This window comes from Neoarius graeffei, chromosome 9, assembly GCF_027579695.1.
Source record: "Neoarius graeffei isolate fNeoGra1 chromosome 9, fNeoGra1.pri, whole genome shotgun sequence".
Lineage (NCBI taxonomy): Eukaryota > Metazoa > Chordata > Actinopteri > Siluriformes > Ariidae > Neoarius > Neoarius graeffei.
Window position 1 is genome coordinate 18,165,091 of NC_083577.1, and position 22,501 is coordinate 18,187,591.

General features: G+C 41.4%; 1 protein-coding gene across 1 annotated transcript in view; it reads right to left on the reverse strand.

Annotated features, from left to right (window-relative positions):
- The window catches only part of LOC132891501 (interferon alpha/beta receptor 1a-like), a 46,311-nt gene extending 24,151 nt beyond the window's left edge, over positions 1 to 22,160 (reverse strand). The window contains exons 1-3 of the mRNA XM_060929137.1: positions 21,903 to 22,160; positions 5,590 to 5,725; positions 721 to 911 (exon numbers count right to left, since the gene is read on the reverse strand). Coding sequence (XP_060785120.1) covers positions 721 to 911; positions 5,590 to 5,725; positions 21,903 to 21,963 — 388 coding nt within the window. The 5' untranslated portion in view covers positions 21,964 to 22,160. The remainder of the gene's footprint in view (positions 1 to 720; positions 912 to 5,589; positions 5,726 to 21,902) is intronic.
- Between the last annotated feature and the right edge of the window lie 341 nt (positions 22,161 to 22,501).

Consider the following 22,501-nt stretch of genomic DNA (forward strand, 5'->3'; position numbering starts at 1 on the left):
GTTACAAAAAATCCGAGTCCTCGTCTCCAATTTACGAGTCCTAATGCAGTTAATGCACAAGTCCAAGTCAGTGCTCAAGTCCAAGTCGAGTCAGATTTGAGTCCAAGTCCTGGACTCAAGTACCACAAGCCTACAAAAACCTCACAAAACCTGAAACATGGCTAGACGTGACTGCTAAACCAAAAACATGACAGCAAAACCTAAAATGTGAAACGTGACAAAGCCAAAACCATTTAACTTTTTTACCCAGGGCATTCATCTCATGTTATTTTAGAGACGATGTGAACTTTGCGCTGTATTAATATGAGAACGTGAAACTGAAAAGCCTCCGAAAGGACACCAGCTGATTCAGAAGAATGAATTACTCCTCACCATAACTACAGCATTAAATCACTTTCACTGCTAATGAGATGAAAAAAAAAGTGTATTTCCACTGCAAGTGTCATACACCATGTCCAATCAGCAGTGAGCAGGTGATGTTTACTGTAGACGTATCCTTTACTTTGTGTTGGTGTGTTTGGGTAAAATTAGCATCCGACAGGATTCCTGACTGAAGACAATGGAAAAGCTTTTAAAAGCTGGAACAATAACTTTGGACAACTTGTGCTTTAAAAAGTTTCCCCTCAAGTCTGGAGCCAAACTCACAGCAATATTCCAGCTCACTGATATTTTCCCCTCTGAATGACGAGATAAGTTTTGAATAAGTGAGGGAAATCTTACCATCTTTGTCAGGACAGAACTCCACCTTGACCCAGGATGAAACGTTCCGGCCACTCTGAGCCCTCAGACGCAGCATCCACATACCCAGATAATGCAGCTGTGCTGAGGAGAAGTCGCAGAAGTGTTCAGGCGTTGACTTGCACACCGACTTCCAGTCCTGCTTGTTCTTGGGTTTTCTCAGCTTGAACAGCCTGAAGAAAGTTTGCATTGAGAAGGAGAAACGATCACACTGATGCGCAATTTTCCAGGGACTGTTACTAAAACACGTTAATTCAGAGAAAGGCAGTTAGCTATACTACAAGCTTTATGCTAAGACACAAGGACTATTAACCACTAAAGATAAAACACTGCCATTCATTTATTTAAAAAAAAAAAAAACAAAAAAACAAACAAAAAAAAAAACTAGCCCACGTTACCTGTTATACTTGGTTATATTTGATGAAATTGTGAATAGGAAACTATTTGAGATTCAGCTAAATAGATTTTTATGTTAAAAAAAACACTCAAAGATCAAGCTAAATATCAGGAATAAGTAAACATTACTGAGGGTAAATCAACTGCATTTTGAAACACTCTGTAAATCTGCCAGAAAATGGACTTTTGTAAATCTAGCAGTTTACTACTCAAGACTGCTTTGCTGTTCTATACAAGTGTTTTCTTTCACTTGTGATAATTCTAAGAGCTGGATGATTTTAAGCTCCATCTAATGCCATGACTAACTAATGTCATATACAACTCGCTTTGCAAGTGATAATTTGCAAGTTGCAATGACGTCATTTTCCACCTTGGCACATTCTACTTGCAAAGTGGGGGAAAAAAAAAAACAAGACGACAGAGGCATCTACTGTATATCCCCCACCCTATATAGCAACTATATACCAAGTTTCAAAATATTGTCACATTTTAACATGTTAAAAATTTACATTTCTCACATTTCTTAGTATCAAAAGGCACATATACATTACTTAAATCAACACATATACCAACTTTCAAGACCATACCACTCAGTTTTCAAGTTATGCTCCGGAAACAAAACCTACCCCTAAGACTAACCTGAGAGACTAAGTCTGAAATTATTTCCATGGAAACATCCATCCATTACAGTGGGGCAAAAAAGTATTGTCAGTCACTAATTGTGCAAGTTCTCCCACTTAAAAAGATGAGAGGCCTGTAATTTTCATCATAGGTACACTTCAACTATGAGAGACAGAATGGGGGGAAAGAATCCAGGAAATCACATTGTAGGATTTTTAATGAATTAATTGGTAAATTCCTCGGTAAAATGAGTCTTTGGTCACCTACAAACAAGCAAGATTTCTGGCTCTCACAGACCTGTAACTTCAAGAGGCTCCTCTGTCCTTCACTCGTTACCTGTATTAATGGCACCTGTTTGAACTCGTTATCAGTATAAAAGACACCTGTCCACAACCTCAAACAGTCACACTCCAAACTCCACTATGGCCAAAACCAAAGAGCTGTCAAAGGACACCAGAAACAAAATTGTAGACCTGCACCAGGCTGGAAAGGCTGAATCTGCAATAGGTAAGCAGCTTGGTGTGAAGAAATCAACTGTGGGAGCAATTATTAGAAAATGGAAGACATACTGTACAAGACCACTGATAATCTCCCTCGATCTGGGGCTCCACGCAAGATCTCACCCCGTGGGGTCAAAATGATCACAAGAATGGTGAGCAAAAATCCCAGAACCACACGGGGGGACCTAGTGAATGACCTGCAGAAAGCTGGGACCAAAGTAACAAAGGCTACCATCAGTAACACACTACGCCGCCAGGGACTCAAATCCTGCAGTGCCAGACGTGTCCCCCTGCTTAAGCCAGTACATGTCCAGGCCCGTCTGAAGTTTGCTAGAGAGCATTTGGATGATCCAGAAGAGGATTGGGAGAATGTCATATGGTCAAATGAAACCAAAATAGAACTTTTTGGTAAAAACTCAACTTGTCGTGTTTGGAGGAGAAAGAATGCTGAGTTGCATCCAAAGAACACCATACCTACTGTGAAGCACAAGGGTGGAAACATCATGCTTTGGGGCTGTTTTTCTGCAAAGGGACCAGGACGACTGATCCGTGTAAAGGAAAGAATGAATGGGGCCATGTATCGTGAGATTTTGAGTGAAAACCTCCTTCCATCAGCAAGGGCATTGAAGATGAAACGTGGCTGGGCCTTTCAGCATGACAATGATCCCAAACACACCGCCCGAGCAACGAAGGAGTGGCTTCGTAAGAAGCATTTCAAGGTCCTGGAGTGGCCTAGCCAGTCTCCAGATCTCAACCCCATAGAAAATCTTTGGAGGGAGTTGAAAGTCGATGTTGCCCAGCGACAGCCCCAAAACATCACTGCTCTAGAGGAGATCTGCATGGAGGAATGGGCCAAAATACCAGCAACAGTGTGTGAAAACCTTGTGAAGACTTACAGAAAACATTTGACCTCAGTCATTGCCAACAAAGGGTATATAACAAAGTACTGAGATGAACTTTTGTTATTGACCAAATACTCATTTTCCACCATAATTTGCAAATAAATTCTTTAAAAATCAGACAGACAATGTGATTTTCTGGATTTTTTTCCCCCCTCATTTTGTCTCTCACAGTTGAGGTATACCCATGATGAAAATTACAGGCCTCTCTGATCTTTTTAAGTGGGAGAACTTGCACAGTTGGTGACTAAATACTTTTTTACCCCACTGTATCTGTAGCCGCTTATCCTGTTCTACAGGGTCGCAGGCAAGCTGGAGCCCATCCCAGCTGACTGTGTGAGAGGCAGGGTACACCCTGGACAAGTCGCCAGGTCATCACAGGGCTGACACAGACAACCATTCACACTCACATTCACACCTACGGTCAATTTAGAGTCACCAGTTAACCTAACCTGACCTCGCTGACTATTACACACCTTGCTGTTGGTTGACCACTCCTGGGGAGGGTTACAATCGTCTTGAATTTCCTCCATTTGTACACAATCTGTCTGACTGTGGATTGTTGGAGTCCAAACTCTTTAGAGATGGTTTTGTAACCTTTTCCAGCCTGATGAGCATTAACAACGCTTTTTCTGAGGTCCTCAGAGATCTCCTTTGTTTGTGCCATTATACACTTCCACAAACATGTGTTGTGAAGATCAGACTTTGATATATCCCTGTTCTTTAAATAAAACAGGGTGCCCACTCACACCTGATTGTCATCCCATTGATGGAAAACACCTGACCCTAATTTCACCTTCAAATTAACTGCTAATCCTAGAGGTTCACATACTTTTGCCACTCACAGATATGTAATATTGGATCATTTTCCTCAGTAAATAACCAAGGATAATATTTTTGTCTCATTTGTTTAACTGGGTTCTCTTTATCTACTTTTAGGACTTGTATGAAAATCTGATGTTTGTCATACTTATGCAGAAATATAGAAAATTCTAAAGGGTTCACAAACTTTCAAGCACTACTGTAAAATCAAGAATAAGTTCCTATTAAAGTGGCCGGGGGGCGGCACGGTGGTGTAGTGGTTAACACTGTCACCTCACAGCAAGAAGGTCCAGGGTTCGAGCCTAGCGGCCGACTAGGGCCTTTGTGTGGAGTTTGCATGTTCTCCCCGTGTCCGCGTGGGTTTCCTCCGGGTGCTCTAGTTTCCCCCACAGTCCAAAGACATGCAGGTTAGGTTAACTGGTGACTCTAAATTGACCGTAGGTGTGAATGTGAGTGTGAATGGTTGTCTGTGTATTTGTGTCAGCCCTGTGATGACCTGGCGACTTGTCCAGGGTGTACCCCGCCTTTCACCTGTAGTCAGCTGGGATAGGCTCCAGCTTGCCTGCGACCCTGTAGAACAGGATAAGCAGCTACAAATAATGGATAAAGTGGTCGGTGAGTGTGTATGATCTTCAGAAATGGTAACCAGTGCATATATTCCATGTTTCTAAGCCATTTAGAGTTGCAAGTGCATGCAGTCTGTGCTCGTTATCAGACATTGTACATCTGTAAAGAAATTAAATCAATACACTGGTGGTTTGTGATACCACATGAATATGATATCATAGCCCAAGAATCTGATAATGGATGCAAAAAGGACTGTCTGTTAGCATTATTCATAAACGCAATTATTAAAGGAGAACTGAAGGCAAATTTATCATCAAAATTCTCTTTTTATTAAAAATATAGGAACGTGTTTCTCATAGCGATTTTGTCACTGCTATAGCAAGTTATGAGTGTTTGAAATATGCTCTGTAATATCAGTCCATATGTCAAAGCAATGGCCATAAACGAGATTCGTTGAGACCTGTGCGAGACATCGTAGGACAGAAGTAAAACGTACAGCAGAAATCAAAGTGACCAACATCTGCCAACGCCATCAAAAGATGCGTGTGCCCTCTTTCGAATGCTGATGTAATCAAGCCGGAAGTTTTGTTTGCTTTGATAACAATCAGGAAAGTTTGAAGAAAGTAGGCAGTAATCGTCATTTAAACTTGTTTTTGTGCAATATTTTGTTTGAAAAACAGTTCATTTGGTGGAATAAATGTGACGCAAGATGCTGAGGACACCTGGCTGACACTTCACGTTTCGAAGTCTCACGCGGATAAGTGACGCCTGCCGTGGACCAAACGAACTAAATTCAACATGGCTAAAAACCGACCAGGCCGATATTTAATTGCACTTAGTTGCCAATACAAGTCACGATATAAAGGTTACTAAAACCGCAAGCATAATTGAATAACACATGAATTAAGAAATAAAGCAAGTTTAAAAATGACTTCAGTTCTCCTTTAAAAAAAAAAAAAAAAAAAAAAAAAAAAACAGTATGTGGTAATTAGAAAGGCAGATGACATGGCAGATTAATTAGGTGCAGTGTGCAGATATCATCTTACGCCAGATACTGTGCAGTGAACGTAACGTTGTGTGAGCTGTCTGCCACCTGATCCGGATCCCAATCCCATTTCAGCACATAATTCATGTTGAGCGTCTGAATGACGATATTCTTCGGGGCAGGTAATACAGCACACACTGCAGACACAAACAGACATTTACATTAAGATGAATGCAGTCATGGCATATTAGGACCCTGGTAGTAACAACAATTCCTCCGCAGTAACAAAACGAGTAATTTAACAATGGTGTTAGATCACTACATCACATATAAACAAGTACAGACCTGTGGTGCACTAAAGCAGGTAATAAGAGACAAGAATATATTCACAAGTTGAAAATGTCCAAGTCGAGTTCTGATTCTGGTGGAAAAACATCCAATGAATTCCCAGAGCAAGTTCGTTTGTAAGCTCAGTTTTTGAATTTGATCAACTTTTTATAAAAGATTTACATGAACTCACAAAGAGAAATGACAATCTACACAGAGTACCCATCAAAGGTTTGCACACCCCCTACCCTACTCATTCATAGGTTTTCCCCTATTTTGTATTTTCTATATTGTAGAACACTGAAGACATCAAAACTGTGAAATAACATCTGGAACATATGGAATTATGCTGGAAACAAACAAAAAATATAATTGATATTTTAGATTCTTCAAAGTATCCAGCGGGCGGCACAGTGGTGTAGTTGGTTAGCACTGTCGCCTCACAGCAAGAAGGTCCTGGGTTTCTGTGTGGAGTTTGCATGTTCTCCCCGTGTCTGCGTGGGTTTCCTCCGAGTGCTCCGGTTTCCCCCACAGTCCAAAAGACATGCAGGTTAGGCTAACTGGTGGCTCTAAATTGACCGTAGGTGTGAATGGTTGTTTGTCTCTGTGTCAGCCCTGCGATGACCTGGCGACTTGTCCAGGGTGTACCCCGCCTCTCACCCATAGTCAGCTGGAATAGGCGCCAGCTTGCCTGCGACCCTGTAGAACAGGATAAGCGGCTACAGATAACGGATGGAAAGTATCCAGTGTTTCCCTTGATGACCCTTTGCACACCATTGGCATTATCTTAACCAGCTTCATGAGGTAGTCACCTTTTCAATGAACAGGTGTGTCTCATGAGGCGGCACGGTGGTGTAGTGGTTAGCACTGTCGCCTCACAGCAAGAAGGTCCTGGGTTCAAGCCCAGCGGCCGACGAGGGCCTTTCTGTATGGAGTTTGCATGTTCTCCCCGTGTCCACGTGGGTTTCCTCTGGGTGCTTCGGTTTCCCCCACAGTCCAAAGACATGCAGGTGAGGCTAACTGGTGGCTCTAAATTAACCATAGGTGTGAATGGCTGTTTGTCTCGGTGTCAGCCCTGCGATGACCTGGCGACTTGTCCAGGGTGTACCCTGCCTCTCACCCATAGTCAGCTGGGATAGGCGCCAGCTTGCCTGCAACCCTGTAGAACAGGATAAGCGGCTACAGATAATGGATGGATGGATGTGTCGCATCAAAATTTAATTCATAGATGAGTTTCTTGCCTTCTTAAATTTGCCTGAGATCAAACAGTAATCAAATATACCATGCACTGAAAGGCTCCAGTTGAAATGATGGATTATCATAGTGCTATACCAGTCACCTCAGAGAAACCATAATTACCAGAGCCTCTCAGCACATAGTATATTTGATTTATATCCCTCATCAAAAATTCCAAACTAAAAGTGTTAAGATTGAATCTCGACATAAACTCACTGGAGGCAGTCATGTTTGTTGTTTACATCAGAGTGACATTCGACCTGCACATGTGTAATGTACCATGCTATCGCCTGCCTCCCTAGGCATGATCATAATACGTACCGTAGCCACACACACACACACGCAAATGCTCACAGAGCCACAGCTGTGAGTTGAGTCAGCTGTATAGCTTGAAATTGTGACATCAGTTCATGGTATATCCAGGGTATCCCATGACTGACTCACACCATATCTATTTATTTATTTTTTTTTAATTTTTGGACGTCACAAGATACATTGCTTAATCATGGTGGAACCATTTTATGTCACGTGAGCCCTCCTTGGCCAATCCCTGCACAGGAATTTCTTCATATCAACTCTAGCCGCTTTATCCTGTTCTACAGGGTCGCAGGCAAGCTGAAGCCTATCCCAGCTGACTACGGGCGAAAGGCGGGGTACACCCTGGACAAGTCGCCAGGTCATCACAGGGCTGACATATAGACACAGACAACCATTCACACACACCTACGGTCAATTTAGAGTCACCAGTTAACCTAACCTGCATGTCTTTGGACTGTGGGGGAAACCAGAGCACCCGGAGGAAACCCACGCGGACACGGGGAGAACATGCAAACTCCGCACAGAAAGGCCCTCGCCGGCCACGGGGCTTGAACCCGGACCTTCTTGCTGTGAGGTGACAGCGCTAACCACTACACCACTGTGCCACCCCCGGGAATTTCTTGATGAGGGATATAGTAAATAATAAAAATACAGTAAATAACCTTATTCCACAACTGTAGTAATCCATATTATGTCAATAACTGCTCAACTAAGTAAAGAGAAATGACGTCCATCATTATTTTGAGCCATGGAGTGACTTATTAGAAGGTGTGTCCAAACTTTTTACCATTACTGTAGGTCAACTGCTTTGTTTATCTTTGCTCATAAAAATGATTCCTGTTCCAGTCAGTGGAATCACGTTACAAATCGAAACTTAATAAGATCTTAAAAAACACCTTTTCACAAAAGAGAAGCTGAACTCAATTTTCATCAAGTGGAAAATACAAGAGGGAAATCTGTTTACTGTGTGTGTATGCACCACCCTATAGACCCTTCCCGCATGACGTCACCGCGCCGCGAGATTTCGGTAGTCGCCATATTGAAAGACCAAGTACACATCTATGCAAGTACATACATACATAAAACAAACTACACCTGAAATGTAGCCAGGGCCGGTTCTGCCCTAATCTGGACCCGGGTGCAACATCGCGCAACCCCCCCCCCCCCCCAAAAAAAAAAAAAAAAAAAAAAAACCCCACACACCAGTCTAAATCAGGACAACCAGTGTTCAAACTGGGGGTACTCGGGGGGATCCGAGATCCCCTGAAACAGACATGAGATCCCTTGAAAACATGATTTAGGAAATGTTGGGGGGTCTCTAAAATATTGGCAAAATGATGTTTATTGACACAGCAATCGTGTGTAACGGGAAGCATTTGCATATCCGAAGTATTGTGTTTACATCAAAGATAAAATAAACCGATATGACAACGACTGCTGCTGCCAGGTTGGTTGTTGAGTAGCCTGACTGTTTTTTTTTTTCTTGCGTGTGGTATCATTGTTGACGCGAGGTTGTTTTTTGAACATGCCAATGCGGACACGATTTCCCCGATGAGTTATGACTTCAGACGCGATGCGTGTGTGGAGGTGTGGAGTCCGCGTGATATGTGCGTAAGATAGGCTTCTCATGTGTTTGGAGATCCGCGCTCCGAGACAAGCGCAAGCACCCCCCCCGGGAAAAAAAGGGGCCCCCCGAAAATATCGGCATAGTTCAAACACTGAGGACAACCATCACATAACTAAACATTTTATATCAACTATTTTAACTAAATGGGCTATAATAAATAAGCCTGCAGGCAGCCACGGCGGGCTGCCTCAGAAAAGTAACCATTCAATGACAACTGAAAGCCTGCAGCCACGGCGGGCTGCCTCAGAAAAGTAACCATTTGTCCTACCTTAACTCGTTTTGCTTTTTCTGCCTCCTTTTTTGTATTTTCGACCCTGCGTTTATTTTCTTTCCTTTTCTGAAAACCCGATTTGTGTCCAGACATTTTGTTCTGCTATTTTATTCTCTGTCTCCTGGCAGAAAGTTCCTTGGTTTGCTTGTGTCTCAATCACAGCTGGTATTCTGTAGAAAGACTTCTTTTCACCTTTCCCATCAGCTTTATTGGAACACCCTAACACAGCACAAAAGTTTACCATTGTAGGTTTATGATGAATCAAGTGCCTCGTGGGTTTAAATTCCACGCGCTGCCGTTATTTCCCCCTGATCACGAGTTTGTTGGTCTTCCAATATGGCGCAGGGTCTGTTTACTTCCGGTTTCCGGTGACGTCAGTGGGAAGGGTCTATTGTTGTGATAATAGGTTTATTGGCCCTTTTCCACTACCCTTTTTCAGCTCACTTCAGCCCGACACGGCTCGCGTTTCGACTATCTAAGAACAGCACGACTCAGCTCGCTTCAGCCCTGCTCAGCCCCCAAAACTCGCACGGTTTTGGAGTGGGGCTGAAGTGAGCCAAACCGAGCCGAGTGGGGCTAGGGGCGTGAGGAGACACTCCCCTGTGCACTGATTGGTGAGGAGGAGTGTCCTCACATGCCCACACACGCCCCGCGAGCACGCTGGGATCTGTAAACACCGTAAACCCGGAAGAAGGAGAATTACGAATTACGAGAATTCTGAAGCCTTATGTGCCTCGCCTCATCTATACGCTCTTGCCAGTATCTGTTGGCGTTGTCGGTGACAACAAGCCACAGCACCAAGACCAGCAACACTAACGACTCCATGTCCTCCATGTGTATTGTTTACTATCCGGGTTGTGAGACTACCGCTTAAAAGATCACTGAGGTCACTGTTTGCGCCGCCTAACGACATCACCTGACGTCCACCCACTTTCGCTAACTCCACCCAACGTGTCCACCCACTTCCAGCCAGCACGGTTCAGTGCGGTTGTAGTCGAAACGCAACTCCAACAGCCCCACTCAGCTCGACTCAGCACGGCACGGCTCAGCCCAACTCAGCCGCGTTGGTAGTGGAAAAGCAGCATATGTAACACTGGTATTGGCCGAGTTTCTGACCTGGAATTCAGAGTTGAATGACTGATCCGCTGCACTTTTCCATGTTAAAGGTTGGACTTTCTGTACCAAAGTTCTGAGTACGATGCACTGATAACACATTTGCCAACAAAGTGTTTTAATTTCAGAAAATAATGGACAAGTCAAAAGCCAGGCAGAAATGTTTAAATACAATGTCTCTTCCTGTGCACATGTTGGTAGGTTACTATTGCACAAAGGGATATTTACATTAAGATGGATGTAGTCATGGCATATTAGGACCCTGGTAATAACAATTCCTCCGCAGTAACAAAACAAGTAATTTAACCGGTGTTAGATCACATACAAACAAATACAGACCTGTGGTGCCCTAAAGCAGGCAGAAATGTTTAAATACAAGGTCTCTTCCTGTGCACATGTTAATCGGTTATTGTGTTGCTATGGTTACGTCGTTATTTGGTGCAGTTTCAGGTGCTTTTAACAAAACATTCTCACGTTGTCACATACACAGATTTCCATTCTGCACGAATGCGTCATTGACTTATTGTTTTCATTTAGCACATGATAGCAAAGTGACATTATGGTAAACTCCAGAGTTACTGGCATCCTTCAAAACCGAAAACAAAACAATGTGCAAAAAAATGACTAATCATTAAACAATTCAAATTTTCTCGACTCTAACAATCAAAGAAAATATGACTTTCCCTCTTAGAGAAATGTCATGTAGCAAAACTGACACCTTTAAAGAATACTTCAAATAAATTTAGGCAAATTATGACCCTTTAAAATGATTTTGCTTGCATTATTTATATATTCTGTGTACAATTGGTCTGTCATCCATCACCATGGGAGGAAAAGTTAACAGAAAACAGACAGAGAAATCAGGTAATGGACAGAAAATACCGCCAAGCTTAATAAAACAAACAAAGAGGTTTCTAGGACTCCAAGTGGCTGACTGAATGTGTTTTACACATATTATTCCTATCATTGTTATTGTGTGTGTGTGTGTGTGTGTGTGTGTGTGTGTGTGTGTGAGTGAGAGAGAATTGCTCCTGCTTTTACACAATAACAATGATCGGAATAATAGCAAGTAGATCATATAAATCTAATACTTTTTGAAAAACAGAAATTGACAAAATTGTGTTGGCTTCTCAGAAGTAATAAAACACAAACGTGTATGAATGTGGCTTCCTGCAAGAAAAAAAAAAAAACCTGCTCAGCAAGAAGAAGCGAAACTAAACACGTTTACAGTCGAGACTCGTGAAGCCATGAGTAACACCCTGAAAAACTGCATGCTAAAAAAAAAAAAAAAAGTCAGGCTCCTGACATTTTCTGCATCTACTTTTGTACATCTTGTGACTCTGTGTTTGAGGTTTCACAATCACGTGCGTGCACTTTCCACAACTGAAGGATGTGGTTATCTGTGAGTTGGGCAGGCTGCTTCATCTCCAACACAGATGTGAGTGCAGAATGCAGCCTAACAGTCTGTTACTTTACATAGCTGTTGTAGTAATAACAGTAGTAATAGCGGTAGCAATAAGTGTAGAAATAGTAATAACAGTACGAAGTGGTAGTAATAACAGTACCAACAGGAGTAGTGAGATTAGATATAGCAGATGTAATAGTGGTAATAATAGTAATAATAGTTGCTGTGGTGATAATAGTACAGGGCTCGACATCAGGGGCGTCACTAGGAATCAAGCTTTACTGGGGCACTGCCCCCCCGACACACACACACACACACACAAAATGCTCCCCCCCGCACAATGCACCTTAACGTTCCTGTCTCCAACCTATGCAAAGTGGATAATTCTCATGCTCTCGTGGATGAAGTTATGCGAGGAATAGGTCAACGAGACGGAAAACACATCCCAGTCCCCAAAAAATTTATTGTTGGCATTTGGGCTTTTAATGCATGCTGATGCTAAACGTGTCACCTCAACTCTCATGATTCACGAACTTAGCTGGTTAGTTATGACTGACTAGCACATGGCCTACAACCTTAATCTTACCTCCCTCATCCTCCTCCTCATCTGTCACTGTTTCCCTGCCCCTGTCTCTGCTTCGTGAAAAGAATTGTCTGATATCCATCTGGAAAAGTAATTTAATATCGTTTAATTCGATGTAGTTTAATGGGTTTGTTAGAACATGGTTTGCTTAGTTTTGTTACAAAAACTTTGCGCTACCTTAACTCATCCAGAGCCCGTTCTCTGACTCATCCAAAGAGTAGACTCATCTCTCCAGTAGGCTAAATGGACTCATGGCACGCCACATGCACGCTATGTTTATAGTGAGAATCTCCCAGACCAATCAGAAAATTAGTTAGAAAGAAGAGGCGATAGAAGTTTGAAACACACTCTGTCCTACAACTTACAGTAGATAAATGATCTGCCAAAGAAACTAGTTTGTTACAAAAATCTTTCAACATTTTCTTACTGGGGCACAGCTGATTTTTACTGGGGCACGTGCCCCAGTAAAAAAGGCCGAGTGACACCCCTGCTCGACATTAACTTTTAAACCCACTTGCCCTGGGGGAGGAAGTGGGGGTTAATTTCCACTTGCCACCCAATATTATCACTTTCCTCCCATTTTGCAAGTACTACTTTTTTTTTTTTTAGGAAAACCACAGAATAGTTGTGAATTGCAACATAAAATGAAGATCCCACATTGAGTTGAAGTTTGGTTACTGATTAAGTTTATTATTAAAAGTTTGGTTATTGGTTACTTTTACTTGTAATGGACTAACAATTTTATCCAAAATAGTTTTTCCTGCCTTAGTCGATTTATTTCCATTTCACATGCATGCAGCTGTTGTAAAGTTCAGGGTTTGCGTAGAACTCTCTCAGACTGTAGGTTCGTTACTCGATAATGTAGAAATCAGAAAATAGAAATCTATAACAAAAGTTTGTGGGAAGAAAACAATAGGGTGTCAAAACATTTGAACAAGACAGTGTTTGAGAATATTTATATATTGTTTATTACATTATTCATCTCCAAGTTTAAAAAAAAAAAAAAAAAAAAAAAACAACATGCTGCCTCATGACAGACAGGATAATGTTTGAGTTTAAAATAACTGTTTAGTGTGTGGGCGGCACGGTGGTGTAGTGGTTAGCGCTGTTGCCTCACAGCAAGAAGGTCCTGGGTTCGAGCCCCGGGGCCGGCGAGGGCCTTTCTGTGTGGAGTTTGCATGTTCTCCCCGTGTCCGCGTGGGTTTCCTCCGGGTGCTCCGGTTTCCCCCACAGTCCAAAGACATGCAGGTTAGGTTAACTGGTGACTCTAAATTGAGCGTAGGTGTGAATGTGAGTGTGAATGGTTGTCTGTGTCTATGTGTCAGCCCTGTGATGACCTGGCGACTTGTCCAGGGTGTACCCCGCCTTTCGCCCGTAGTCAGCTGGGATAGGCTCCAGCTTGCCTGCGACCCTGTAGAAGGATAAAGCGGCTAGAGATAATGAGATGAGATGTTTAGTGTGTTGGTTGTGGGTGTTTTATACAGACCTGGCAACCTATAACTGAATTAGGGTAGCTGTGTTATGACGCAGCATGGTGTTTTTTTGTTTGTTGTTTTTTTTTTTTTTAAATAAACCTAGAGGTGGATGAAAGAACAAAAAAAAACCACCACACGATATATAAATATTTTGCACAGGACTGTGTTCCTCTGATAACAGAAACAAAGCTCCAGCTCTCTCTGATCTTAATCTGTTCTTTTCTTTCAGGACATATTGTGCAGGTTGCTCCTTGTTGAGTTTTTTTTTTTACGCCCGAGTTGTTTGAAACCAATTTGGGTTTTCTGTGTCGAATAAGGAAGCGGCTTCACCTGTAAGATGATCAAACACCTTCATGAAGGAGCTAACTTCATGAGAGCAGAAAACAAAACAAAACACGAGATTCTTAAGCAAACTCTTCCATCCTCACTTCCGACTTTCCATTTTTCTAAAATACATTTTAAATACAATCATGAATTTCTCTGGAGTTTTCTGACTGAGCTCATCTCCTCGTATTCTTTAACCACTCATTTCCTCATTGCTCTTGAAGCATTTGCTTCTATTTGTTCACATTTTTCTTGATAGCAGGGAGACGGTAATGCCTTTTATCTATTTCTCTGTTTGAACAAGCAAAAACAGCACAAAAATTAACCATACTGAAGACAGATTAAGCCTTCCTTACATTAAAGACGGAGTCTGTCTGATCCCAGCTGTAATTATCATGTGATGCATGACGTCATGCACAAGTGGTCTATAAACAGTACGCGTCCCATACTACAACAGCAGGGGTATATAAAAATTTGCAAAGCAGTAAATAAAACCGAGACTAAGAAAACAGCCAAGACATAAATGGCAGATATGTAGTGAGGGACGCTTTTAGGAACTGAAAAAGATTAAAAAAAAAAAAAAAAGCCTAATTTTTGTTGTGCTAGTTCGCAATACATGCTCATTCCAACTTGCCCGGTCGGCCACGTCAGGGACATATCCCACTGCCCAAATGCATGTTTCACTTGCCCCGGGCAATCCTTAAATGTCAAGCCCTGTAGTAGTAAGATGAGTAAGTTAGTTGAGATTAGTGTTGCACCGATACCATTTTTTTGGCCCCGATACCGATACCTGGCTGTGCAGTACCGGCCGATACCGATACCATACCGATACCACTCCGTTTGAAATGTGTGTGTATATATATATATATATATATATATATATATATATATATATATATATATATATATATATATATGAAGAGCTGCATACTTGGATGTAAAATCATTGCTATCATGGCTTTGTCAGGCTGCTGCTTACCTTTGTGAAACAGGAAAAAGACTAATACAAAGTGAATCCAGTAGAAACTCTGTGTTCGTTCACATGTTTCGTCTTCAAATGTTTTATCAGGTTCGAGGTATTGAAACTGGCCGATTTAACTCCACCTCTCGAAACTTTCAGGCCGCAAATCTTGCATGTAGCCATTGTACTCGCCGGAGTTTCTATGCTGAAATATATCCAGACCGCCGACATTTTCTTCTCGTGGTTTGTTTTTCCTCCGCATGAAAAAGCTGCCCCTGTATTGGTTAAGAGCGGCTATTGGCCGAAGAGCGGCTATTGGCCCGCTCTCATTGGTCTGGAGCAGGTCTATAGCAATAGCTGCTTGGCGTGCTTGTCAGGCATGCACAGTGATCACGTGTGATCACACAACACAGAGTGTAGTGAGTGTCGGGAGAGAGAAGGCTGCGTTCAAGTGTCATACTAGCATCGGTAAATGGTATCGGCGCCCTATTTCTTGCTACTCGCCAATACCGATACCACCATTTTAGTGCCAGATCGGGGCCCCGCCCGATACTGGTATCGGTATCGGTGCAACACTAGTTGAGATGGAAATTAACTGCACAGAATTTCAGTAATAGAAACAGCAACAGTAATAGCAACCATAGTAATATTGGAAGCAACAGTAGTAGTGGGAATAGTAGTAACAGTAGTAATGGCAAATGGTAGTAATAGTAGTAATAGCAGTTGTAACAGCAATAGTAGTAGTAACAGTGGTAATAGTAGTAGTAATAACAGTTGTAGTAGTAATTTGTAGTAAATAAAGTAGATAAAGAGAACCCAGTTAAACAAATGAGACAAAAAATATTATACTTGGTCATTTATTTATTGAGGAAAATGATTCAATATTACATATCTGTGAGTGGCAAAAGTATGTGAACCTCTAGGACTAGCAGTTAATTTGAAGGTGAAATTAGAGTCAGGTGTTTTCCATCAATGGGATGGCAATCAGGTGTGAGTGAGCACCCTGTTTTATTTAAAGAACAGGGATCTGATCTTCACAACAAACGTTTGCGGAAGTGCATCATGGAACGAACAAAGATTTCTGAGGACCTCAGAAAAAGCATTGTTGATGCTCATCAGGCTGGAAAAGGTTACAAAACCATCTCTAAAGAGTTTGGACTCCACCAATCCACAGTCAGGCAGACTGTGTACAAATGGAGGAAATTCAAGACCATTGTTACCCTCCCCAGGAGTGGTCGGGCCAACAAAGATCACTCCAAGAGCAAGGCGTGTAATAGTCGGCAAGGTCCCCAAGGACTCCAGGGTAACTTCTAAGCAACTGAAGGCCTCTCTCACATTGGCTAATGTTAACGTTCATGAGTCCACCATCAGGAAAACACTGAACGACAGTGGTATGCATGGCAGGGTTGCAAGAGAAAACCACTGCTCTCCAAAAAGTACATTGCTGCTTGTCTGCAGTTTGCTAAAGATCACATGGACAAGCCAGAAGGCTATTGGAAAAATGTTTTGTGGACAGATGAGACCAAAATAGAACTTTTTGGTTTCAATGAGAAGCGTTATGTTTGGAGAAAGGAAAACACTGCATTCCAGCATAAGAACCTTATCCCATCTGTGAAACATGGTGGTGGTAGTATAATGGTTTGGGCCTGTTTTGCTGCATCTGGGCCAGGACGGCTTGCCATCATTGATGGAACAATGAATTCTGAATTATACCAGCGAATTCTAAAGGAAAGTGTCCGGACGTCTGTCCATGACCTGAATCTCAAGAGAAGGTGGGGCATGCAGCAAGACAACAACCCTAAGCACACAAGTCATTCTACCAAACAATGGTTAATGTTTTGGAATGGCCAAGTCCTGACCTTAAGACAATCGAAATGTTGCGGAAGGACCTGAAGTGAGCAGTTCATGTGAGGAAACCCACAAACATCGCAAAGTTGAAGCTGTTCTGTACGGAGGAATGGGCTAAAATTCTTCCAAGCCGGTGTGCAGGACTGATCAACAGTTATCGGAAACTTTTAGTTGCAGTTATTGCTGCACAAGGGGGTCACACCAGATACTGAAAGCAAAGGTTCACATACTTTTGCCACTCACAGATATGTAATATCGGATCATTTTCCTCAATAAATAAATGACCAAGTATTATATTTTTGTCATTGGTTTAACTGGGTTCTCTTTATCTACTTTTAGGACTTGTGTGAAAATCTGATGTTTTAGGTCATATTTATGCAGAGATATAGAAATTCTAAAGGGTTCACAAACTTTCAAGCACCACTGTAGAATTACATTTTTAAGCAGTTCTTGTATTGATATGTTTATCTTTTTGCTTGAATGTTTATCTTGTACAGATCTAACATCCTCCCCCCCCCTTTTTTTCCCTTAATACTAAGTGTTTGTATGAATACACCAACTGGATTGCTTGCTTCAATTTCACTGTACTGTACAGTGCAGTGACAAAGGAATCTTGAACTACAGAGATCCAAGAAGCTCAGTCCAACATAGCTCTTTTCTTTATAGAACTGCACAAACTGTCCCTGAGACAACTGATGACTTTACAAAACAAAGGGATGGCAGGCTAAATACCAACGTTGCTCATTTTATTAGTTTACTACTCTTTATTGTAGATTCTTTTATACAGAAATGTTTATGTTCAGTAATTTCAAATGCATCATTGTTTACAGAAATTCTAAGACTTTTGCATAGCAATACTGTATGTATACACATATACTGGACATTAGTACATTCTATTATTATACGGAGAACAACAATGAAACAAGCAGAAGAAAGGAATAAAAGAGGAAGGAAGTACTATATACAGGTGGGATAGTTTTCAAACAAGGACCCCTCATTTTTTTCCCATACAAACTTTGCTATAGATTTCTATTTTATGACTTATACATTAATTAATTCATTTATTTTAATTCATTTATTTTAATTAATTTATTTTAATTAATTTAGCTTTTGCCATAGGAAGATCTATATATATGTGTACACATACATCATGGCATGGGAAACCACAACAGCCTGCGCCAATTACAGTGGCCCCATTGTACCGAATCTGCACGTCTTTAAACTATGGGGGAAACCGGAGCACCCGGATGAAACCCACGCGGACAGGGGGAGAACATGCAAACTCCACACAGAAAGGCCCCTGTCGGCCGTGAGGTTCGAACCCGGACCTTCTTGCTGTGAGGCGACAGCGCTAACCACTACACCACCGTGCCGCCCTAAATTATCACGTCAGTACAAAAACCATTTGAGAGTTCCAAACATTCGTTTTCCAGCACAAAATTAATTTTTACAGGGAAAAAAAATAAAAAATTGTATCTGAGCAGCATATTCAATAAGAGAGTGCTTTTCAGATTAAAAAAATAAATAAATAAAGAAAACATCATGAAGGCTACTGGGTTTTGGTGCAAGATTAAGAAGCAAGCGTGACAGTGTCCAGAAGAACTGTGGCTGGTTCTGCAAGATGCTCAGTAAAACCTACAGCTCATTTCCTTATAAAACTGCACTCATTGTACCGGAGACTACTATTATTTTTTTTAAGCAAAGGGTCGGCTCACACCAAATATTGACTTCATTTCATTTATTACAGCTTACTGCTGTTTATAGTATGCTTTTTTAATGTTGAAACATTTCATTTCATTATTTTTAAGCCAATTTTGGTCACAGCATTTCTTTACATGTGACTAAGACTTTTGCACATGACTGTACATCTCCACACTAATTTCAAATGCATCATTGTTTACAGAAATTCTAAGACTTTTGCATAGCAATACTGCATGTATACACATATACTGGACATTAGTACATTCTATTATTCTACAGAGAACAACAATGAAACAAGCAGAAGAAAGGAATAAAAGAGGAAGGAAGCACTATATACAGGCGGGATGGTTTTCAAACAAGGACCCCTCACTGAGCCTAAAGCCTAACATTCCTAACCCACTTAACCACATAACATATGAAAAGTCTTAGTGTTCACTAACAAACACCTCAATCAGAATAAAAAGACCAAAACCTACTGAAATTTAAAGTCAGGTGCAGATGGATAGTGCAATGATTTAATCTGATTACTTCCTGTCTGCGTTCTTTCTGCACATGCTCTCCGTCTTGACATAAAATCATGGTGACATACATTTCTCGAAATGGTTCAAGCTCAACTGGACCACAGTGGAGAACTTGTTTTCAATGTGAACTATGACAGAACTTAAAAGTAAAGTGTGTATGTAAATATAGCTATTGAACAGCCCCAAGCTAGTACAACTTCCCTCTGAAGAGCGCCTGTAACGTAATATGGGGAAGTCATGGCTGAAAGGTTAGAGAAGTAGCTTTGGGAACAAAAGGTCATCAGTTCAACTACCTGGACTGAGAGGAATGGCTGAAATGCCCTTGAGTAACTACTCCCCAGGCTGCCCACTGCTGTGGGTATGTCACGGTCCTGTCGCACATTGCTCGGGATAAGAGCTTCTGCTAAATGCTTGTAATGTATTAACCGCCAACTTCCACTACGCCAGCTTCAAAATGAATAAACTGAAACCAGTTTTTCTCCAACTATGGGATAACTGGAAAAGGGAATAATGTGCAGAAAACTCAGTCAATAACACACTGTCGAGCAGTGTTTGCTGCTAATGAGCTGCTCCTGCAGACCTCCCAGGGGCGGGACTTATACATTCTACAGAGCTTTTAATTGGAGGAACACAAGACTAGTACAGGATGAGTCGCTGCAAAATGGACTCTCAATAAAATGAAAGTGAGGATAACTCCACAAATATTTTATATTATTATTATTATTATTATACATACAGGACACTTTTTTGATGGAATAAAGACATGTATTCTATTCCCTTCTAGCAGGTTTCTTTCATTTGGTTTGATAGCATGAAATATCATTGCATCACTCTACCCAATGGAGAATGAGCGTTAAATATGGTTTACGATATTGCATGGTTGTCGAGACAACATGATGTCACACATCGGAGACGTAAAACTTCCATGCTAGCGAGTGTTTGTGACAATTTGTAAACAAACATGGCCACCAGGTTTCCTTTGTTAAATATGGAAGACAGAGAATTTTGAAAGACAGACGCGTTGAACACCTTAAAGGAATGTATAATAATAATAATAGGCTTTTTTTCATGGTATATCAGATATATTCCATTCAGCTATCATGATACTGAACTCGTCTTTGACTCATATTTGATATACCACTCAACACCAGCCAATATGTATGTGCACAAGCACTGAAAAAGCACAACACAATTTCATGCTGTAATTTAAAACAGAAAACATGAACATCCACAAAAGAAATGGTTTGAAAGGAATGGGGTGTAAACCTCACTCCAGACACTTATCCCTGTGCTTGCAATAAGAGGGGGAAATTCTTGATTGTTGCTCCATGTTAGAACAGAGGGTTAATTTATGATCAAGAAAGTAGCAGTGTGTGTGTGTGTGGGGGGGGGGGGGGATAGTAACATGCCAGTATTAAAAAAAAAAAATTCCCATTTAAAAAAAAAAAAAAATTACCATTTGCCTAAATGCAGACTATTTTTATCCTTTTTTAAACAGTACCAGACATAAAACCTACATTTTGCCTGAAATACACTGTACTGCCTTTGGTTGTGCCTCATGATACATTTTTATTCTTCTTTCTGTCACTTTGCAGTAGCCTTCCTGGCTGGTTGGGTCATCAGCGCTGTGCTGGTGGGATTGTGTTTTCTGAGTTTCATATTCAGCCTCATCTATACTGGCTTTCTGTGCAAGCCCAGTTTCAGACTTCCTAAAGCACTAGTAAGAACTACAAGACTATAAAACCTTTACAGACCTGCTGTACCCAGTATCTCATCTCATTATCTCTAGCCGCTTTATCCTGTTCTACAGGGTCACAGGCAAGCTGGAGCCTATCCCAGCTGACTACGGGCGAAAGGCGGGGTACACCCTGGACAAGTCGCCAGGTCATCATAGGGCTGACACATAGACACAGACAACCATTCACACTCACATTCACACCTACGGTCAATTTAGAGTCACCAGTTAACCTAACCTGCATGTCTTTGGACTGTGGGGGAAACCGGAGCACCCGGAGGAAACCCACGCGGACACGGGGAGAACATGCAAACTCCGCACAGAAAGGCCCTCGCCGACCACAGGGCTCGAACCCGGACCTTCTTGCTGTGAGGTGACAGCGCTAACCACTACAGTATAAACACTGTAAATATGAATGGACACTGTACATCCCCCCCACCCACTTAACCACATAACATATGAAATGGTGTTTATCAGTTCATTATTTATGAATAGACTTAATAAACCAGAACTCCCTGGATATACATAACATAATATAAATATAATGTTGGTGTCTATAACACAAAGGAACGTGTACAAAAAGCTCTAAACTGATTTTTGAGCCACTTTAACAAAGCAGTGATAGAGTTTATGGTAGGAATCGTAGAATACCCAAGAATTAGGTATTTTTTTGAACTCTAATCTCTGTGTGTGTGTGTGGTGACAGGAAGTCCTGCAGCAGTATAAAGTGCATAATTAAGCTACTCAGATCTTAAAGTACTCCATCAGTGTTTACAACAATACCTTTACACTTCTAGTTGCTGTTTTATTTTTGTCCCATTATGTTTACATTAATTATGTTTACTTTCACTCGCCTCGGGCACTTTCCTGTTTTTCAAAAGACAGTTAACTCTGCAGAAATGCACTATATCTAATAAAACTGAACTTACCGACTGACATGCAGCTCAACAACACCACAACAGAAACACGCAACACACCGAGCAACTCCATGTTCACTCGGTGAAATCCTGCTAAAAGTCACTTGCTGATTAACTTCTAAATGTAGCCAAACATCTCCTTTATGGATCACTCAAACAAACAAACAAACAAAAACACAAACTGTCGGATCATGGAGGAAAAACGTCACTTCGGAGAGCGTGTTATTTTAGCCTCCGCCCAACAGTATGTTTTCCCCATCCGCATTCCGACCGAGCTCATTCCCTGCAATATGATTGGTTTATATTTCATACAGCAAACATGGCGGACTGCATGTCAGTCTGTACCACGAGCCAATCACAGCGCAGAGGGGCGGGATTTGTCAGAATTTTTTTTTTTAATTAAACAAAGGGAAATGTATAAACTCTCAGGGAGGATATGGATTAAAATTACAGATTAAGGGGATACATGTAAGAGAAAAAAAAACATATAAACTGCATGTAAATTACATTTTTAAATTAGGCAATCAGCCGTTTCACGGATACCGCCATTTTGGATTTGGCGCGGTGCACTCTGGGACCGTTTGGGAACAAACAACGCATCCCATGCGAGA